The sequence below is a fragment of the Musa acuminata genome, chromosome BXJ1-4 (genome assembly GCF_036884655.1).
Source record: "Musa acuminata AAA Group cultivar baxijiao chromosome BXJ1-4, Cavendish_Baxijiao_AAA, whole genome shotgun sequence".
NCBI lineage: Eukaryota > Viridiplantae > Streptophyta > Magnoliopsida > Zingiberales > Musaceae > Musa > Musa acuminata.
The window spans coordinates 36,358,299-36,374,464 of NC_088330.1; the positions used below are offsets into that span (position 1 = coordinate 36,358,299).

A 16,166-nucleotide genomic window follows, 5' to 3' on the forward strand; every position below is an offset into this window, starting at 1 on the left:
CCTCTTTTGGTATGGACTCGAGATGACCAAACCAACATGGTACAGAAACATAGGAACACACCGCTTCTTGTCTTCGGATGATGGATCACAGATGAGTGGACTCTGTTGTGCCAGCCACCACCATATCACTGGCAGGCACTGAAACAGCTATGACTCCTCTTTGACGTCATTCTTCCCACCAGTTTTATATATCATGCATAAATCTGAATTATGCAACTAAATATATAAAACTTTATGCTGATTATATATGTCGGTCGACGATATATTAAAGAACTATTTCATTATAGTATGAAGTACTTGTTAACCCCAAATCCTGAATCCAAACTCTACTAGCTCTAAGGCTTTGAATCATATAGCTTAAGCCTATGCTGGATTTTATGCATTAAATTAAAGAAATTACATACAAAAATCGTAGGTATCCTCCTAAAGATTTGACAGATGAGGTTTTTGGCACAACACAAAGTGGAATGCACATTATCTAAGATACCTTCACTCTTGTGCTCTACATTATGGCATACCAGTGACTTCACTATTCATTTGAGATAAACAAGATGTCTGCATTACAACTTACCATGCCATTAGATCTCCATTAGGATAGGTGACTTTGGTTTATGGTATGATTTGCTGAATAAAACCTTCAATGTTATTAGGTTAATCAATTATTTTTTACTACTAGTAATCTGGACCTTCATTTGCCATGCAATTGATGATGTGGATATTTTGCCATCATTCCTAATATTCATCCACATCCAGTGGCCTCAATTGATAATAAAAAGAGAATAATCTCCATGTCGAATTTCCTTATTGTCCTACTTTTCGTCCTTCGGCTCAGCGATCAACTCATCGTACTCTTGCTCATTTTCCTCTTCCTCGAGCTGCCCCTCTCTTGTTCTTCTTCTGCGCTTCAGCACAAAATTGCCTCATCCAACAAAAATAGTGCCACGTCAGTGAAAAGAGGAAGAGGAACAGGCAGATAGAACGACTACAATAGCTCTGTTGACGAGAGGAGGAACGGAGTTCTATCCTTCCAAATGTCTCTATGCAATCATCCTTCCGAAACTCTGTAGATAATGATACAACAGAGTTTTGTTTCTTCTAGATCAAGAAACAATTATGAAATACAAATTGACAAATTCTAAAAATACTTTTTCTATTTATTTTACATCTTGTAAAGTCAATCAAATCAAAATTTTTAGATTTAAGTTATTTTTAGTTCTACAAATAAATTTTTATGTGAATTATTTGTCAAGAGTATGAGTCAAGAAATTTTGATTTGATTACAAAAGGTGAAGAGAGTGTAAGTGGGTACGATCCTTGCGCCCTTGCACTAGCCAATGAAGGCCACCAAGTAGCGTCACGAGTTGGGTGTCATCTAGAAGGGCAAAATCCTCCACTGCTTAAGGCATGACACAATGACAGGGTGGAATGAGAGTTGTACTAATTTTACCATTGGAGATGTCGGGTCAGGAACTCCCTCCGATGCTAATCGCTTGTACAGGATCCCCGACGAAGCCAAGACATACCTCGGCTCATCCGCAAAACCCTTAGGAAGCCCAGATCACCTCGAGCATACAAGCAACCCCTTGGGATTGTTTCGGTTGAACCTTCCCCCACTCCAAACACCTCTTGTGACTATCACTTAAGTTGCAAAGACAAACTTATGCCTTCATGACAAAATGTTGACTCCCCAGTCAACAGTATTAAGGCAACAAACAGAAAGCATCATCAATATTCTCTCTAACCCCGTCACCATTTCACAGAACTTACGCTCCCTATATCGGGATATCTTCTTTTATGCAAAAGTATGCAAAAGTAGTGGAAGTTGGTCGATAGAATTTCTGATTTTGATCGATAAAAATTCCTCTGTTAATTTGGTAGTTAGAATTCCTCTGTTTCTGGAGAGTTGTTTCACCTCCTTTAGGTTGTATGAACCTTGTTTAAACTAATACAGTTTGTTTTCCCTTCAAAAAGAACTATGTGGTCATCATGAATCTTGACCAAATAAATCATGCTAAATCTGCATATTTGATCATTACAGGTAGGAGGATTAACTATGTCGGACCTAATGGCAGTAAGAAACAAATAACGACAAAAACTTAATGGTAAAAATCAGACTCACTTGAATAAAAGTCCTACAAAGGACCTAAATTGACCATTTGGTAGAGGGACCATTTATTAGCCCTAACTATATAGTGCATTGGTTGCTCCTTGTAGTGGCCAGCCAGTATTTAAGACAGATTCCAGTCCACTTCGAACAAAAGCAGAACCTGTGACAAACAACCTCAGTGCAAAATATACACCTTATCTTTCATTTTTTGGATCATTCTGTTTGATAATGTTTTGTACATTTTATTCATCGTCACTCTCTTTCCTCCGACCACCCTGTGGAACTGCTTTAGTCCCACCATTTGGATCTTTGACGCTCATGTATCATCATCTTCCATTAAGAACATGCAGCTTCAACTGCAAGGCTCTTGATAACATTTCTACATGGATCGCCAAACAACTTGATTGAGACCTCGACGTCGCAGCTCTTGACACCAATGCATGCCTGAAGTATTGCCACAACCATCAGCAGGGAATTAAATAGTTCATTTGAAAAGAGAGTGATGAGCAGTTGCGTGATGTACCTGCTGCACGACAGCAAGAGCATCGTCGCTGCTGCATTTGCCGTGGTCGTAGCTTCCACAGGTGCCATGTGGAGTTCCAAAGCTTGCAAACTTTATTGAAGAAATCATCTGATTTGGATATGGGCACTCTAGACGGAGCATTGGCACATTACTCGGTGCAGTGCTCTGAGCATCTAAGAGCGCTGGATGGGACTCCGATACATGTCCACATAAGCTTACGGTCTGCCTCGTAGCAAAAGATATCTGAGTCGGATCTCCACTCATTTCCTCAAAAAGAACCAGTCTATTTTTGCCAGATTGGATCAGTGACCGAGGAACATGATACCTATTTAAATGAGTAAACATGATTTCAGATGATACAAATACACAAATTGAGATTAGTAAAATGTGATTCATAGCTTCATACAGTCTCTGAGACGGTTTGCCACAGTTCTTTAGGCACTTATTTGAACTAAATGCTCCTCTGTAGTTGCATGAAGTGGTACAGCCAGTCTGCGGAGAAACATAAGCTGGCCAATAGCGCCCGATGCTCTGTCCATTCACCCATGCCTCACCCTTCCCCATTCCAGTAAAGTCTATTGCAACCGGATCGTTGCCCTCAGGTGCATCAAAGTAGCCCTGTGTGGCAAATTTGTGATGGAGAATTCAACTCGTAAATGCTACATGTGGTTAACAATTATGTATACTAAAAGAATAAAAGAATAGGGTGCAGAGATTGTCGTAGAGCTACAAGGCTGAGAGCATGTAATATGAATCTATCGACACCCCTGCAAATACAAAAGTCTAATTGTTGTGCGAGTGGGGTATCACTCATGCACAACCACATGAAAAAAGAGAGGAAAAGATAAGGAAGATGACAGAATTAAATGTTTGCTGTTTTGGCTAAATTTACGGGCAAGACAAGAGTTCAAGTTTCACTATCAGTGAGAAAATACAATGGCACACCCTCTCCCAACAACTCACATGACTTATTTCTTTTTACAATAACCATTTGCTGAAGTTTTAAAGGATAAACAGATCTAAAAAAGAAATGATTGATCTGTTGCCAACAAGGTCCAAAAGAATCTGTGCCAAATAAAAAAACCAAAACCTCAATATAAAGAGCCCAATGCAGGATATGCTACAGTAATAAGGTTGTCAGAGTGAAATAGTCTCCAATACCACTAGGAAGAAAGGAACACTCAATGATAGCATGATTTTAAATTCAAGCCAGTGAATAACATTTATCTATCTGGTGCATAAATTTATCTACATTACACAACTATTTCATTGTGGAATTTAAAGAAGCACTCTAGGATTCATTATAAATTTAAAGAAACACTCTATTTCATCGATCCAGATTCCACAACAAACTGGTGTGTAAATTTATCATGAATCATTTTGAAAATACTGGAATGCAAATCCGGGGTACATGTGATGATCCAAATATGGATCGGTATAACATTAATATCTATATATTTTTGGACCTCAAACTGGTAATATGCATAGTTTTCAGGCAGGAAATTTTTAGAATCTATAATCCGACAAGTATGGATCAATTTTGTAGTGTTGGATTGCTTGAGCTGGATGTGCAGAAGGAATTCTTCAATAATTTATCAGAAACTTGTTCTGTTTTCAATCCTAACATGACCTGAAAGATTATTAACTAGATATTAAAGTAAAAATCAATAATATGAGTTTTATGAATCTAGTATAACAGTTTATGCACTGATGAGATGTTTCAGTCTGCAACTTAACAAATACTTTCAAATAAAAAATAATAAAACTCACCTTGTACCATACCAAAGGCTGATTCTTTGGCAAAGCAGATTGTGAAATCCATATTGATGAATCCCCTGACTCTTCATATATGCCCAACTCTTCACCTTTAAGGCCAATCTGCACCAACATGACATAAGATGAGGAGTCCAAATCTGTCTATTTCCTAATACTAAGCTTCAAAAAGATATTATTTATCATCCATAGTTTATTATTAAAAGAAGTTTGTGATTATTTTTCACTTTATTGACCTCAGGATAGTAAAATGCAAGTCAAACACCAACTAATGTGACAAAACAGAATTAGATCATTTGCTACATTGTTTTCATATAAGCTTAGTGATACTTATTTCTGCCTTGAAATGAGCCACCCATACTAGAAGTTAGGACCAACATGATTAGAAAAATTGCCCAGCTATCGCAACTTCGGCGACTTATATCCCACTTTTTTCTTTTAATAGAACTCTAAAGAACATGATTGCGTCCTAATTGCATTTCAGATATGACAATATTTTCAATTCCCATTAGTGTCTGAGGATTTGATATATAAGTCTGATTTCATTTGCATAGCTATCTCAGTTATGCAGTATGTAATCATTGCAAAATACAAGAAAAACCTGATATGTCCAGTCATTTGAAGATAGATCTGTCGTGCTTTTTTGGCCCTTCAGCATCACAGGACCAGTGATTCCAGCACCCCATAGATCGAAGAATGCACCATAGTTCTGGAAGAGAGAAAATAAATTAAGAAGACAATCACAAAAAATTAAAGATCAACAAATCATATTATGGGCAAGTCTGGTTAGGAAACATATTACGAATAATGGCTTTGGTAGCACGTTTGCTAAAAGAAAGTGCACACGTCGTATAACTAAAAGTATAATGGTCTCTTTATCTTAAAATTTCATCGAAAAAACCTCCTGGTACGAGGTGGCTTTCACACAAACCTCTTAAAGTCAAGGTTGACATTATCTCACCTGTGGGCTTTACAAGTCAAGTTTGGGAGACAGCCAAATTTTGGAACTTTGTTATTTGTACCGGATCTCTTACTACGTAATATACAAGTTATAGGAATGGTCCAATGGACCTATTTTACCAATCCTAGAAAACAAGAAAAATAAATGAACCAAACGGTTGGTCTGTAGACTGGAACAACCTGAAGGCCAACTGTGACACTTAAAAGATCGATTTTGTTCTTTCCTGGTGCAAGCATGATAGACTTGTCCAATGTGACTTTTGCATTGTCACTATTGCCCATCCCACTGCCTGTGAAAAAAATTCAACATACAAGTTCAGTAAGAAATGGCAAAGTGGCTTGCAAGTTACAAGGGAACATTGAAGTTATGCATTACTATAGAGCATGACCTAATGTTATGCATTACTATAGAATATGACCTGATAATTGTCCATTGACAAAAGCATGGAGGACATGACCAAGAGATTCTACGTGCAAAGTAGTCTGAGTTCCATTGAAAAGAAATGGTTCATTTCCATTAATATCAATGCTGCAAAATCATGAATAAAAGAAATTGGACAATTAGCACTGGCATCAACAAAAATGTAGACTTGAACACAAATATACAGATATATATACAACACCTTGTTGAATACCAAAGGTAGTCACTGGCATCAGCAGTAGTATTTATCTGTTCAAGCAATCCTACTTTTGTGAAAGCACTGCTCTTTGTGATACCCACAGGTTCTTTGATAAAAGTCCATGATGACTCAGATATTTCAGAGGAATTTATGGGTTGATCTGAGGCCTGACTGTATGTTTTTACATATTTTGTCTCCAAAAGAGTGGATTGGGAATTTATCTGTCATTGACACAGCATTTATATATCCAGGGTCAAAAGAGCTACTTTAGACATGGTCCTTACAAGCAAACAACAATGTGAGAAATTTATGATCAATCCCCATAGCTTAACTATAACTGACAAAAATATGAATTATCACACACATAAAAGAAAATGCGGCAACTGAGTGTTTTGTCTATGACATGTATTCTTTGTATTGTAATCTAAATTCAATTGGAGGAGCAGTCAACTCATAAAATCTTATAGTAATGCTTAAAATCAACAACTGGAGATTAGTAAATTTTGAAATTCCATACCATAATTTATTTCTGTTTTTGCTACTTAGTTTCCCACATTGAAAAAGGGCGACAACCTTGTCATATTAAAAGTCAACTAACTTCCTAAGCCCATTAGGGAATTGCAATGTGGAAAGAAATAAATAAGACCTAGAAAAACTGAACCAGGCTACATCTAACCACGACGCCAAGAATCAAGGGCCACGTTCTATGGAGTATGGACTACAGGTTAGTGTCACTCAAGTAGATTTAACTTTTAATTACTTTTGTTATTTGAATTACTCAATAAACTTTTAAAATAAATAACCTCATACCAAATGACTTAATCAAGTTATTGTGACATCTACTTATATCATATAATTTGAAAATATACCTTAGCTTAGACATCTCTACCATATTTTGATTGTCGGAGAGGGTCAAATTACGCAGAGGTTTATGCAAATCAAACCTTTGTGGACTCAAATACTGGACTTGAATGTCGAACTTAGGTCAGGTCTATAACTTGGAATAGTCCATTTGGGAGAGTAATAAAACTTCTCACTTCCATCTGACTGCACAGTCAACCTTCCTTTGTTTGGTTCTCTCTCAATGTCTGGATAATTACAAGCAATATGATCAAGTGGAGCAGCAGCACTCACAGAGAAAACCTAGTTGTATATTGAGACATTGAGCCACGAGCTTGTGCTATTTCGGTGGTTTTAACTTTAGAAGTCTAGTACTCTTGATCTGAATAAATTAATCCAATTGGGGATCAGACATAAGCAACCTAATTTGACAGAAAATTCAGTAGCTATGGTTTTTGCTCAGCTATCAAACTGCAGTACATACAAATAATCTACATATTACATAATACTAATAGCATATATAATAACATATTACAAATAGAAAGTAACAAATGTTATTCTTCATCTCTCCTCACCAATTGACTCACATTGTATAACCAAGGCATTTATTGGATTTCAATACTTGCCCCTGACTTTATACTCAACCAGCACCATTTCTAATTGTTCATAAATATATATGTTATTTTTTTTTTAGCCTCGTATGTCCGAGGCATCATCTTCGTGTCACTAATTTTTTGGATAAATTATTTTCAAACTGCACAACATTCTGATCCTCATCTTGGGTAAAATTTCTTTCTCCTATATTTCTCTTTAGAATATCATCAAGAAGAGACGGCCTGCATTGTCTCTATATTATAGAAAATGGACTTTCCTAAGCCCCTCTTTTGGTCAGAAACAAATACTATAACACAAGTGCATGCTGGGATGGCTTACCTCATGATAAGCACATATTTGGGAAGAGACATGAGAATTGACATGAGAGTCTCATGTCATTGGCCATTGCTAACTCCAGATAGGACTAAATTTGTTTGTTTTTGTCACTTTACTATATTTGACTTCTAAAAAGATTAACTTAAAGTAACATTCAGAGAAAATGTATATCTCCTAGTGACTTTGTTTTACATTTTAACTTCATGCAGCGATTCAACTAGTTTAAAATCGTATAAATTCTTCATTATTGCTAGGCTACGTATGATAGCTTGAGAATTTATTGGGCTTAAACATTACATCAGGCTATGTTAGACGACCTACATATATGACAGTAGAAAAAGATGCTATTTATCATAGCTTGAGAACTTATTGGGCTTAACATTACAACAGGGCATGTTGGACCTACATATGTGACAGTAGCAAATCTATAAAATACAAATCTCTTACCCTTGCCTTAAAAGTCTATTCCTTGATTCAATTCTAAATTCTTTCCTTCCTAAGCAACCTTGACTAACTACAATGTCACAAAGATTTGCAAGAGTACAGATGCAACCGACGGTGGGAGAGAAACAAAATTCCCCTAAAGTTCAGTGCAAGCAAAGAAATTGTTTCCATGACTAAGTTTGCCAATGCACTTTTCAGGAGTTTTCCAGTTAAATTAAAAAACAAAATCATTTGTGTCAAATTTCACTTTGTTGAATTTTGTTATAAACATATGTCCCTGTATGAAAACAAAGAACAAGTTTTCACAAGACATCTCAACCAGCTTTCAGTAATATCAATGGAGCAAACCAATGATATAATGGATCTAATGATGCATAATGATATTGCTCCAGTTTGCTAAAAAGATTGAAAGATGCAGGATAAGGTAAATAAACATACCTGTGCAGTATTGAATACAACATTTTGGCAGTCAGGAAGGATGCTCACCGACCATGCAGGTAAATTATATGTTTTACCATTAAAAGTAACAGTAGCATCAGACTGGGTGCCTACATTGGCAAGAAATGCTGCACAGCTCCCTGACGCTGTCTTATAAACATGGGCCTAAAGCATGAAGCATTTTAGCAACATGACTGAAAAGAAATAGATAAAGCAATAGCAATGTTCCAAAGGCAAAAACACAATAGGAAAAAGAAAAATACATATCAGCAGAGCCACATTTTTGTATATAATATCAGTCACTTGTTATCAAAGCAAGCACAGAGAATATGCACATCACATGCCCAAAAGGTGCCCCAAAGGCCTTCAATCATAATCTATTTCAATATACAAAAAGCAAAAACTTGGTAGCCTTTAAGCTGCAAATGCATATACACACAGCCAATGCAATTAAAGCAACTACGACACGCACTATGTAACTAAGAGTAAGACTCGGAAATCTATTAGAAGTTGTTTTATTATAGTTCTGTTAAGGCGTTGACCTGCTAATAGTCTTGCATACTGCATATTTGCAGTAAAGTGATAGAAGGTTCATACTTGTCAAAGGTCTAACAAAAAAGTTTTGATGACTTTCAGTCAACCTGTTATGTTCTGAAAACTTGTCATTAAGCATATCTTATCCACAAAAAAACATCAATTCCTCTGAGTTCTAAGCATCATGAGTTCTCTTTGACTAATTGGACTAAAATCTTTATGAAAGTTCATCAAGTTTTTTTTAGTTAATGTCATCTTTGAAACACTAATTTTCCCCTTTCCACACTCACGAATTTTAGTTCTTCTGCCCTCACAGATCTGCTAAATAAAAGGTTATCTTTAGCTTCAAATTTGAGTACCTTAGGTGTGAGCTCCAAATATCCTTATCTCTAATCTTCATATCATTGTTGAGAACCTTTAAAGCATTGTTAGATCATTTGTGAAATTTTCTAATTGATCCATCTGAAGTCTACCCCTTCATGTCTCTTAGAGATTTACATCTAGTAGTTACTCTAAATTGTTCAACATTCATCTCATATGAATCTTACCAATTTTTTGTCTCCTAATGAGGATATTTTTGTCACAACCCAAAATGTTTAAGCACAGACTAACAAAAATTCATTTATTAAATTCTCGCATGTCAATTTAAATCTTTACCTACTTCCAATATGAGACTAAATCAAGGTGTTAGAAATCTCATTCTCTTATAAGATAATTTAAATATTTGCCTATTTCTGATGTGGGACTAAATCGGTATATTATAATTTTCTCACTTAAGAGCTTGACGTCCTCGTCAAACCCAACATAACCTACAATCAGACCCTGGTATGGTGCACATGATTCAGCCCAGTGATGGCTCTACATCATGGTGTGCCTTCTGACCTCATCTATGCATAGCCCTTTCCTACTCGAACCTCTCGCTATGCCTCAATGGTATGCCAGCCCTGATACCAATTATAATAATCCGATCTAATGGGATACCTAACTCATTAACTTCATTGATTAAATCGGGGTGTTACAAATTTTAAGGAGGGTCAAAGGATTGCAGAATTTCTATTATTTTCATGACTTCCTATCACCAAATTGTGAATGAGTGACCCAACTATGATGCCAATGTTCACCATTGTTAGCTACTAAATAGTGCAGCTTCGATGCTAATACATGTTGTATTACATATTTCAGAGTATCATTTTGTATCTTTACTATGTCTATAGTTATCACTTACCAATAAATAATAAATTGATCCCTTCTTCATGGTGAGTGATGAATGACTTGCCCTAGAAAGTATAAAAATACACAATAATGTCCATATTGGCCAATTTGTAGGTCAGATTTGCATTTTGAAAGAATCCTAATACGATATTATATGGCTAATAATTGGCCGAACATTATAATGCCTCACTATTTATTCATTTACTTATTAGAAAAAAAGATGAGGTAAATAAGATAAACTAAAATTTAAGAACTATTACACAACTCTAACAGTCCTTAAATTAATGGCTGGTTTAGTTCCACACTAACATTTCCTTGAACAAAAGACTTTGACTGCTAGGCCAATTAACCCAACTACCACTTCTACATTCATAAATAAATTCGACATGTACACTGCATCAAAGTGTCCTTCCTACCCAAGTGTTTGCTTGTCAGCCATTATCTAGCCAACTGATAATCAGGTTGCTTTTCACTAAGGTAAAAGTTCAGTCCACTTCTAGTACCCCATTATTTCAGATGTGTGGAGTACATCTATATTAGAAATCGTAATTCCCTCTATCAACCCTTGACCAAGGTTGAGCTATTTTTTAAAACAAAGAAACTCATTTTTCTTTAGCTCTTTCATGAAATAAAATCCTTCCTCTCATAATAAAAATTAAACATTAATGACATTAATTCACATGGTTGCAGACCTAATTTTGTTTTCTGTTGGAGTTACTACTTGTATATATGCTTATTAAAAAGCATAGAATGTATATGTGTAAGCTCCACATGTCAGGTCTGGCTATTGTAATCATATTATTCTGTTCCCTTTAATACTTGACCCAGTGTCTATTTCTTCCACATATCATTTTGTGTAAAGCATGTTAATCTTGAGCTTGCAACGTTATCTTGCATTTGAATACACATGTCAAGCCTATTAATCATTCATCCAGCTTGCACATGAAGGGACGTTGGGCTCTTTCCTGTCAGTTTAAGCTTTTAGTATACGTGCTTACCCAATTCATCATTTGATCACTTATATTCTCTCAATCTATCATCAAGCAGAATCTAATTCCTATTCTTGTAGTTCATCGACACAACAACGCTCTCACTTCATGAACCTGTGGCCAATATCTTACTCCATCCACAATCATATAGTTGTTGCAAACTGATGTTTTCTCATCCAAGAAGGCTTTATTGTTTAAAATCAACAAGATGATAATATTGTTTAAAAATTATGTATATCTGCACAATAGTTGTTGATCTAACTACTTTTGCTTAAATGTTATCACATTTATTGTTTACTTCACGTCAAAAAACATCATATTGTTCTCCCCTAAATCCTAACCAACTGTGACTTAAAAAATGCTAGGCACCAAAGGATGCCAAGGTGTCAAAATGCTTGAGGCGCTAGGTGGTTGTTCAAGCGAAGTGAGGCGCTCTGAGATATTAAAATATAAAAAATATATAATACAATTGATAAATATGATTATATAAATAAAAATATGATATTAAATTGAAAAGATCTAAGGTACCAAGTCACATTATTCATCTTTTAATAACAAAAATGTCAAAAAACACAAAACAATAAAGCTTTACATCAAATTCAATCATCATCATAATCAACATCGTCATTTTCAAAGATATCAGCATCTTTCCCTTCCTCTCATCCATCTTCATCAAAATAGATTTTCTTCTTTTTAACAATAGTAGGAGATGACTATTATATAGGTTTCCTCTTGTCCATCTTCATCTTTCTCTTCCTCTTCAACAATAGGTTTTAAATAAATAGAGAATAGCAATGCTAAATCTAAATAGGGACTATTATATGATAATAGTAGTTAACAATCTAATATTAATAATATTTAATCCACTGTTAACAGTAGTTAGAGGGGAGAAAAGAGTCGATGACAATGGAAAGTGGGAAAGGAGAGGGTGACGATGGCAGAGAAACTTTCGATTGACGACAGCAGCAGCGACGAAGGAAGCTACGAACGACAACAGCAGCCATGGAGAAAGCTTCGAATAACAATAGTGACGGCGGAGAAAGCTGTGGACGACAACAGCAGCGACAGATAAAGCTTCGGGCAACAGTAGCAACAGTAGAGGAAGTTGCAAACAACAATAGTAGTCACGAAGAAACTTCAAATGGCGACCGCGGTAGCGACGAAAGTTGCAAGCAACGATGTTGTGGAAGGAGGAAGCTTCAAATGTGTCCATCGATGGCAAAAGAAGTTGTAGTCCTCTCCCTCGATGGTAGAAGGAGCTACACATAGAAGCAACGATAGCGAAAGGAACTACACACGAAAGCTAGACCTTCGAACCTGTTCATTGGCAGTAGAGGCAGTGGCAAAGGAAGTGTCGATGACGGAGGCAGTAACTGCACATGAAGTAGGGTTTATGGGTCAGGGTCACATTGGGGGGGTGGGGTGGTGGGGGGGTTCATGTGTAGCTTTAGTAACAATATTTAGCTTAGTTCGTTTAATCGAACCAACTAAGCTACTGTTCAACTGAACCAGATTTGATCATCTAGTTTGATTGCTTTGCTTCAACCAAGCGCTCGCCCGAGGCGCCCAATGCCTAGGTTCAGGCGAGCACCTAGGTGGCGCTTCACTGAAACAAGTCACCTAATCACAGTGAGAGCCGTTCGGGCCTCACCTCACCTTGCCTCACCTGAGCGCCTAGGTGAGCACCTAGGCACCTATTTACACCACCGCTAACCAATTATCAAGATTCCTTTCTCTATTCTATCGCCCAAAATAGAAAATTGTAGAATGGAGAGGGAGAATTATCCATCAACATAGATATTATAATTAGGTTTCACAATGTTTTAAATTTCAGCAACATCACCTTCAGTTCTTCATAATATTAATCCTTTTCAAAGAAAGAGCTAAATCCAACTCCATATTGGAATAAATAATACAATAGATGGTCCTCAATATTGAACCATATGCATCATATTAGTGGAGAACAATCACAATTACCTCCAGATTCTGACCAAGAGAAGTGTAGGTTGGATCAGTTGCTACCAATGCTCCTTCACAAAGCTTTATGACTTTATGCAAGTCTCTTAGGTGGCCCCACTTAGGTTGCCTAAGAATTCCTGAGGGGTTCACAGAAAACCATATAAACAAGTTGTGCAGTAAGCGGAAGATGCAAAATTTCACTAACTAGATAAGTTAGATAACAAAGACAAATTTCAGAATGCAGATAATATATTTGGTTAATCAATCTAACTATAGTTGTGACAACTTAGCTTTACAAAGTTTTAGCCAGGGATCTGATTGTCTAGATTGTAGACTTACCATACTCATCGATTGGAGCATCATAATCATAGCTGGTAGCAATAAATGGTCCACCTGTAGTGCGGCCAAAGTTGGTCCCACCGTGATACTAGAAAGGAAAACATCCCTTTGTTATTCTATTAAATTAACTTATAGATGATTAAAAATTGTGTCTAAGATAAAATAAAAATCTGATCTTGTAGGTGTACTTGGATGTATAAAGCAGAAACTAAAGCAGTTCCAGTCACAGGTTCTACCATGTAGTAGTTCTGGAAGGTGCCACCACGTTGGAAGAATCGGGCTACAGCAAATGCAAGGTCTTCAACTGGTCTGTATGGCACTCCACCACCAAAGGAAAGAAACCTGATATTTAACTCATCCAGTGAGACGAGAAATAAAGGTATCACATCAAACGTGTTCGGAGAAGCAGCAATACATAAAAGATCTTTGTCTTAAAGAGCCTTGCCTTGAACATCAGAATTTTGCAGCAACAATACATTGTATGATAAAGTTGCTCGATAGATAAATTTAGGTCTACAATAGGTCTACAATACAGAGTAAAATGGAGAATATTGTCTTATTGTCTTACCATCCAGTCCAATTTTCTGTCCACATTTTTGGTTTCTTGTTAGAGTTTGGAGTAAACTGATCACAGTAAAAGCCATTGCAAGTGTTGATCTGGAAAACAGAGAGAGCATGTAGATAAATCATAAATCTACCAACACAAAGACATAACAGTGATGGGACATGATGAACAAATTGACTACGAAATTCATACATATTATTAATCATCGGTGAATGATTCCATAGAGAGGTTGAAATATGAAACTCACAATGGGGTCAGGTGCATCAGCTTGTTGGCACATCACCCATGGTACACCTGTGTCTAGAGAGGTTGCCATTGATGCCGACCAATTGATGTAAGTCTTTGCTGCAGCACCATAAGAAGATTCGATGTTCCCATACTCATTTTCGATCTGCCATGAAATACAAAGTGAATAAGATATAATGATCGATGAATCTTGTTGCAGAAATCAAACCTATCTTACGGGCAATTGTCAATAATGAGGCTAAACACCTGAGACAAGATGATGGGTCCACCTTGGGATGCATAAAGTTTTTCCTGCTTCATCATTTCCACAATCTTTGTCGTAAACCGTTGCATCTCTCTCTGGAGCAGAGACATCAGAGAAACAATTCGAATGAACAACAACTGCAATACTCATTGCTCAAATAGGCATCATCGTTATTGAAATTAAAAGACAATTTAACCTTGAAGGGTTCGTTGTCAGTCCTAAACTTGATCCCAGGTATGAAATGCAACCAGAGAGGAAATCCCCTGCATCAAATAGTTAGATAATTAAACGAAATCTCAAAACATGGTTACACAATACTGAACAATGTGGAATGCAGGACTGCTTGATTGTGGAATGCATTCACAGTTACCCATAGTTCCATTCGGCGCAGACGTAAGGGCCGATCCGGAGGTGAACATAGAGGCCGGCCTCTGCCACTGTCTTCACGAACCTCACCAAATCCTTCCTTCCTTCAAAATCATACTGTCGAAGATATATGCCAAAATAACAATCTTTAGAGAGGGCAAACACGATGAACGTTCTGTAGTAATCCAACACGAGAAGGATCAAGGGCTCTCAGTAGCAATGACCTGGCCCTGGACGGGCTCGTGGAGGTTCCAGAAGACGTAGGTCTCAACGACGTCAAGACCACCGTTCTTGGACTTCTCGATGAGGTCCGGCCACATCTGAAGTACAGCCACAGAAGGTTGCAAGTTCTTGGCATCAATCAAAGCATAAATGGAGGAGAAGGTAAGCGTCAGAGAGAGAGAGAGAGAAAGAGAGGAGGGGGACCTCGGGAGTGCTGCGGGGATAGTGGATGGAGCCGGAGATGAGGACCCTTCGGGTGCCATCTATCACCAGCGCCCTGTGGTCGTACGTCACCGTGGCCGCGGCACAGAGGTGAGAGCAGCCACAGAGAAAGCATAAGAAGATCACAAGAAACGGAGAGAGCTTCGGGTAAGCTGCATCCATCGCAGCAGCGGCTGCTCCTGCTACCATCCTCCTCCTCCCCACGGTAATGGCGTGAAAGGAAGCGAGCAAACCGAGTTGCGAGGGGAAGACAAGAATGAATGATGAGACCTCCTGCTATGAGATGAATGGAGACAGGTTGCTTGTTCGCAACTCGCTGATACGTCCAAAATTGGGTCACATGAGAAGGGAAGCAACGCAATAATAAGGTGCGGATGTCAGTTCTATCCTTCCCATCATCTGCTTCAATGCTGATGTTTCTCTCTCCGCTACTACCAATGTGAATGCTACAGCTCGTCTACTCCACCTCTCCTTCTCACCCAGTGGACCGTCTCTCCTCTCTCTCTGCTACTTCACTTATAGTTATAATGGCTGGCTGTTCCGACTGTCTCCATGACCTGTTTGCTCTCTGCACTCTAATTTTTAACTTCAATTGTGTTACTCGATCATTATTGCGTGCACTTCAATTCTCAT

General features: G+C 37.4%; 1 protein-coding gene across 1 annotated transcript; it reads right to left on the reverse strand.

The window, feature by feature from the left end:
* Window positions 1-2,282: 2,282 nt before the first annotated feature.
* LOC135661181 (beta-galactosidase 6-like) lies at window positions 2,283-15,993 on the reverse strand. The gene is made up of 19 exons (XM_065176486.1): window positions 15,516-15,993; window positions 15,314-15,409; window positions 15,094-15,206; window positions 14,920-14,986; window positions 14,726-14,818; window positions 14,481-14,624; window positions 14,237-14,325; window positions 13,905-14,010; window positions 13,669-13,756; window positions 13,348-13,466; window positions 8,636-8,800; window positions 5,987-6,204; window positions 5,783-5,892; window positions 5,544-5,653; window positions 5,005-5,112; window positions 4,401-4,508; window positions 3,037-3,248; window positions 2,631-2,955; window positions 2,283-2,551 (listed from the first exon to the last, which is right to left on the reverse strand). Exons 1-19 carry the CDS (start codon window positions 15,720-15,722, stop codon window positions 2,444-2,446), a joined length of 2,586 nt encoding a protein of 861 aa, XP_065032558.1. The 5' UTR covers window positions 15,723-15,993; the 3' UTR covers window positions 2,283-2,443.
* Between the last annotated feature and the right edge of the window lie 173 nt (window positions 15,994-16,166).

Bases quoted from the DNA above. Each gene is read 5' to 3' on its own strand.
- LOC135661181 (XM_065176486.1), bottom strand. From the start codon at position 15,722: ATGGTAGCAGGAGCAGCCGCTGCTGCGATGGATGCAGCTTACCCGAAG. The intron at 14,987-15,093 runs GTAACTGTGAAT...TATTTGATGCAG, and splicing joins TGCGCCGAATGGAACTATGG to GGGATTTCCTCTCTGGTTGC. The intron at 13,757-13,904 runs GTAGAACCTGTG...TTTCCTTTCTAG, and splicing joins CCTTCCAGAACTACTACATG to TATCACGGTGGGACCAACTT.